The sequence below is a fragment of the Suricata suricatta genome, chromosome 4 (assembly GCF_006229205.1).
Source record: "Suricata suricatta isolate VVHF042 chromosome 4, meerkat_22Aug2017_6uvM2_HiC, whole genome shotgun sequence".
Taxonomy (NCBI): Eukaryota; Metazoa; Chordata; class Mammalia; order Carnivora; family Herpestidae; genus Suricata; species Suricata suricatta.
In genome coordinates this window covers 2,212,266-2,218,219 of record NC_043703.1, presented here as the reverse complement: position 1 = coordinate 2,218,219, position 5,954 = coordinate 2,212,266, and the positions used below count along the sequence as shown (strand labels likewise).

The following is a 5,954-nucleotide window of genomic DNA, read 5'->3' as shown; positions in this document are numbered from 1 at the left end:
CCGGCACCCCCGCAGCATGGCCTGGCCCGCACGCTGCTCGGAGCTAGAGGCCGGGCGGCCGCCGGGGAGACTCGCCACGCCCACTCCGGGAGGGGCTCGCAGCGGGCCCGCCCACCCGGAAGAGGGCCTCCAGATCCCGCCCACCCCGGAAAAGGCTTTCCGTGACCTATCCAACCCAGAACGGCGGACACCCAGGCCCCGCCCAACCCGGAAGTGTATCTGGCCACGCCACGCCCGTCCCGGAAGGGGACGCGACCATGCCCGCCCATTCCGGAAGATGACCTGCCTCCGCCCTGTACACTCCCGGGGAAGCGGTCGGGAACGGCTGCAGCGCCTCCCACAGGAAGTGGGGGGAAGAGGCTCTCCTTCGCGTCCTTGGACCCCGTCGTGCGGGGAGTGTGTGCTGAAGCTATTGAGTTAGGGCCGGTACCCACCTCCTGCCCCTGCGCCGGAGGCCGCTGCCAGCCGGAGTTCACCATGAGGGCATCCGCCTCGGCTCCTTGCGGGTTCAGGAAGCACATCTCACCCCAACGCACGCACTACGCAAGTCTGCAACCCAACGCAGCACAGAGCACATCTGCACCCGCACACAGCACGGTTGTGCCCCAGCGCATACACAGCACGTTCGCATCCCGATGTGGTCAAGGCGCGTCTGCAGCCCAACACCGCTCCACCCCAACACAGCACGTTTGCGCCCTAACATAGCACATTTGCACCCCAACAAGCACTGTGTCTCTGAATATAAGACCAAAGCTTGCTGTCTCCACCTAACAGCACAAGGCACACTTGCACCAAGACAGCATTCTGTCTCCGGATGCAAGGTCGAAGCTTGGAAACCACCCCGTTCATCAAGTATGAGTAGTGGGAATTGTCTACTTGGGATTCATTAAGGTTAAACATTCTGTATCATCTCTCGAGAACAAACACAATCTGAATTGCGGTTTCAGTGGGACTTTTAAAAGGCGGATTCGCTTGAAGTTACTTTCATATTATCTTAAGTGCGCCTACTTCGATATCTTGCAAAACAATGTCTCAAAAAAGAAAAAGAAATCCCCTTTGTTTTTACATTCCTCAAAACCGCACAGAGGTCCCGCAGTTGTTTTTTGGTTTGTTTGGTTGTTTTTTGTTTGTTTTGATCGTTCAGTTGAAAGGTAAATGCTTAAGCAGAGACAAAATGGTATGTTCCTTCATTTTTTTTTTCTTTCAAGATCCCTGGAGTCCCAATTCTGCAATTCTGCTTCAAGTTAAATTGTAGTCTAATGTAAACTCTGTCGCAATGCATAATGCGGAAGTGTTAGACCATGAAGTCGAGAATTAGGAGACTTCTCCCTCAGGGCTAAGCACAGGCTCCCCGACTAAGTTCCACGGGCGCAGCCTCCCTCCCTGTCTGCCTCCCTATCTCGGATTTCCAGAACGATGCGTATATTTTTCTCTAGAGTACTTGACATTGTAAATTCTTTTGAACTCTCTCACCATAAGCAAACTAAGTTCAGAAAAGGGCTGCTGAATTACTCTGTGATGAAATCCACCTGTTGTGTATGTGGGAGGAAATTCGGGCAGTAAAACATCTGATAGAGAAAACTCTGGTCCAGATATTAAATGTGCTGGTAAAATAAGAAAATGAACAAAAGGCCATCTGTAACAACACACAGAATTCAAGGCACAGGCTAGAAGATTTGAAAACAGATTTAGTAACACTGACGACCAAATCCTGCACATGAATCTGGGTAGCTTGCGTGGTTGAATTGGCCACAGAAAATTCATGACTTTTAAATTAACAATGGGATCTTCTGTCTTCAGAAAACCGGTCATGTAATATGTTCAGCTCTAATTGGCAGCAATTCTTTTTCTGAAGTCTTTTGGAAATCATAACTATGATAAATATAACCATCTACTTAATGATAGAGTAATCAAAATATGATGAATTATGAATAATTAAAAATATGACTCCTTTTGCAGGTTGAATATTCAGGTAAAGTAAAAATGCCTGGGAAGATTTATTAGCAAATATATTCCCCAAAAAGGGAATCCTGTTTTGTTTTTTCATTTATTTTTTATTTTAATATAATTTATTGTCAAACTGGTTTTTTTTAATGTTTTTTAATTTATTTTTGAGAGACAGAGAGAGCAGGGGAGGGTTAGAGAGAGAGGGAGATACAGAATTTTAAAACAGGCTCCAGGCTCTGAGCTGTCAGCACAGAGCCCGACACAGGGCTCGAACCCACAAACCGTGAGATCATGACGTGAGCCGAAACCAGACACTTAACTGACTGAGCCACCCAGGCGCCCCAGTTTATTGTCAAATTGGTTTCTGTACAACACCCAGTGCTCACCCCAACAAGTGCCCTCCTCAATGCCCATCACCCACTTTCCCCTCTCCCTCACCCCCCATTAACCCTGTTTGTTTGTTCTCAGTATTTAAGAGTCTCTTATGGTTTGCTTCCCTCCCTCTCTGTAATGTTTCTTTTTCTTTCTTTTTTTCTTTTCTTCCCCACCCCCTCCCCCCCACTTGGAGAATTCAGTTAATTTGAAGGTACTCCTCCCTAGTCTGGGTCAGAACAAAGAAGTATATTAGAAAATGATTTCAGGCAGGCCTGCGTGGCTCAGCTGGTTAAGCATCCTACCCTTGATTTTGGCTCAGGTCATGATCTCATGATTCATGGGTTTGGGCTTTGAACTGACTGTGTGGAGGCTGCTCTCTCTCCCTCTCTCTCTCTGCCCTTCTGCTTGCTCATTTTCTCTCTCTCTCTCTCTCTCTCTCTCTCTCTCTCTCTCAAAAAAGAATATTTTCAAAGTATCTTGAATGCCAATTCCTAGTCCTTAATGACAACAACCAAAAATGTAGTTCCCAGTAATACCTTTGCTTTCACCGCCAAGTCTTGCAAATCCAAAGTAGGGTAGAGAAGGCAGCATAGTGTTTAAGATATTTCAAGTTTGAAAGAAGTGTGTTAGTGTTTATATTGTAAGCACCTCAAAACAAAACAACAAAATTGTATGTTCACTTATTTTTTTTCTCCCACGTGTCTGAGCATCACGTTACACTAGAAATGTAATTCAGAAAAAAAAATTAATATCCATCTTTGCAACACGTTCCAAAGAGAAGAACTAAAACAACAGGGTTCTTCTATGTATCTTCAAAATTACTTTTCCTTAGACGTGTATTTAAAATGCATGATCATAGTTACATTTTAGCTATTGGTCTTCTAACCTTGTTCAGAAAACTGTTAAGTCATTGTTATGTTTTCTAAAAAGCCTTTATAAAGCCAATAAGACATTTTCTGACTTTGTAGCCCATAGTGTAAACTGTAGAGGATGTAACCTCCTTAGTCACTGCATGCCCAGGGCCTGAGCAGGAGCTAGCACCTGGTTGGCACTCAAGAAATATTTCTTGTTGAGTGATTAAGATAACCTTTTGTTTCTGTGTCTGTGAAGACCATGAAAGCATGGAAGGAATCATTAGTCAGATAATATCGTGATTTTTTAAAAAAGATAATCTAGTTCAGGGGCGCCTGGATGGCTCAGTCCAACTCTGGCTCTAGTCTCACCGTTCTTGAGTTTGAGCCCCGCGTCGGGCTCTGTGCTGACCACTCAGAGCCTGGAACCTGCTTTGGATTCTGGGTCTCCCTCTCTTTCTGCCCTCCCTTCTCCCTCTCAAAAATAAAGAAACATTAAAAAAAATTTTTTTTAAAGATAACCTCGTTCAAACTGACTTATTATTGGAAGGAGTAAATTATTTCTAACCTTTATTCTTAAATTCAGACAAACACAACTCAATCTGGAGCCAATAAATGCAGTGATTTACTATAGTACTTTCAAATTATCTATATGGTCTTGGAGAAAAATAATTTTTAGTAATTCTTTTTCTTACTCAACTTTGTATTGTATGTGTATTCCACATACCGTTTGTTACATCATGTTCATAGTATTCAAGTCCTTTCCTGCAGACTAGTGGCCAATACATTTTGTTGTATAAAATGAAACTTCATCATTTGCTTTAAACTGAGCCAAGACGGAAAGGAGTGTGAATCCGTAAGAAAAGGAACCATTTTCCGAAATATCAAAGCGAACATTCTTTTGGTGTGGGGGAGAGATGAAGTGGATTAAGAGTGAGAATCCAATCTATTTACTTCAAAGTGTTACATTAATCGTCGTTTATCGCCGCAACAACGTTGGGAAAGAACCATATATTTCAAAGACAAAACAGCTCAATTTCGTCTCGTTTTCTCTACTGGCATCCCTCTCACAGAATGCCCTGTGATCGCTGGAATGAGCACCACCGGATAACAACCTGTTTTATAAAAGTGGGTTGACCTGAAATATTATTGGCTTACACACAATAATTTTATTTTTCTTTATTTTTTATTTAAAGATTTTATTTTTAAGTAATTTCTACACCCAACGTGGGGCTGGAACTCACAGCCGGGAGGTAAAGAGTCGCAGGCTCCACAGGCTGAGCCGGACAGGCGCCCCTAACATAGAGTAATTTAAAAATCGTCAATGACCTGGATCTTGACAACACGCCTCGCAGAGCACTCCGAGTCCGACAGCAGCTGAGCGTCCCGGCTCGGAGTCTGCAGAGGAGTATCCCGTGGGCCTCAGGGCACCTGCTTCGCCCCCACGGCCCGGGGGCAGGCGGCGCGGAGCCAGCGACACGGTCAGAGGCCACGGCAGGACACCCCGCCCACCTGGGGGAAGGAAACCTGGGAGCTGCCCAGCACGGCGGCAGCCGAAGCCCGCCCCGTGGGCACCAGCGGTGGCCGTAAGGCCAGAGCCCCGAGGACAAAGGCGGAGCGCGGCCACGCCCACGAGGCGGGGCCTTTGCCGGAAGCGGCGAGTTCGCGCGCTGGCCCGTCGCCTAGGCAACGGGATCGTCTGCGCCGGGCTTTTCAGAAAACCCAAATCCAGGAGCTTAGGGTGGGGAGAGAGGCTGTGGGGGGGGAGGGGGAGGCCGCGATGGCAAGGGGAGCGGGTCCAGGACGCCTGCGCCGCCCCGGTTTGAGTGGCCTTTCGAGTGAGAGCGGATCCTAGGGCACAGTCGGGAGGCGGTCGGGATCGCCCGTCCTCTGCGGGAGCCCGGACCTGAATGCAGCTCCCCTCTTGGGCCCCTTTGTCTGCAAGCCGCTCCGCACTGGGCTTCGGCAGGCGACACAAAGGGAAGGCGGTGAGGACCGCGCAGGCGCCCGAGCCGCTGAGGTTGCTGGGAGCGGTGGTCCGGCCGCCTAATGGTAGGTCCCCTCCCTCCCGGGCCAGTGGCCTTCCTGGCCGTGCAAGTACGCATGCGCCACCACTTCCGCCCTGCACGGCCCACCCTCTCCCTCCGCCTCCCGCGGGACCCGGGTTTCTCGTAGTAAGAGCCTGGGAGGGGTTATCCTCACTAGTCCCGCCTCTCCTTCGTTTTGATTGGGTCACCAAGGGAGGGCGGCGAGTGGACTGGGTCTCCGCGTTGCCAGTCTGTTTCGGGCCTTACTTATGCCCGGCTGCGCGGCGGGGCTGTGGAGTGTGAGGTGCTGGGTGTGGGTAGGGAGGTGCACTCCAGGCGAGCGATGGCCTCGGCGGCAGTGGTATCACGACAGAGTCGGTTCCGACCGGGTCTTCGGCGAGGCCGGCTACTCCCCACGTTCTCCAGCGGGCGTGCACTGCCGCCCGACAGGCTCTGCTTCCAAGTGCGAAACTCCTAGTAAAGTTTGCGCTTCGCCCGCTACCCCTGTTCCCATGACCCCCTCCCCAGCCAAAGTGACAGACAAAGCCACACCCCCGCGCGGCCGGGCCGGTGAGGGGCGTGATGCGGCGGGGGCGGGGCCCGCGGGGAGGGGGGCCTTGAGGGGCGGGGCGCATGCGCGGTGCGGGGGGCCGAATGTTTCCCAAGTGTTTGAAACTGGTATTTGGGTTCTCCACGTTGGACAAGTGCGGCGCGGCTGGCGGCGCGCGACCCTTCCCGCGCTCGCTCGGCCCCG

The 5,954-nt window shown here is 50.0% G+C and overlaps 2 protein-coding genes across 2 annotated transcripts in view; one reads left to right on the top strand and one right to left on the bottom strand.

Moving 5' to 3' along the window:
* The window catches only part of CARS2 (cysteinyl-tRNA synthetase 2, mitochondrial), a 27,867-nt gene extending 27,346 nt beyond the window's left edge, over positions 1-521 (bottom strand). Inside the window, exon 1 of the mRNA XM_029938395.1 lies at positions 435-521. Coding sequence (XP_029794255.1) covers positions 435-521 — 87 coding nt within the window. The remainder of the gene's footprint in view (positions 1-434) is intronic.
* Positions 522-4,945: 4,424 nt separating this feature from the next.
* The window catches only part of ING1 (inhibitor of growth family member 1), an 8,011-nt gene continuing 7,002 nt past the window's right edge, over positions 4,946-5,954 (top strand). The window contains exon 1 of the mRNA XM_029936442.1: positions 4,946-5,225. Within this exon, the coding sequence (XP_029792302.1) occupies positions 5,084-5,225 (142 nt within the window). The 5' untranslated portion in view covers positions 4,946-5,083. The remainder of the gene's footprint in view (positions 5,226-5,954) is intronic.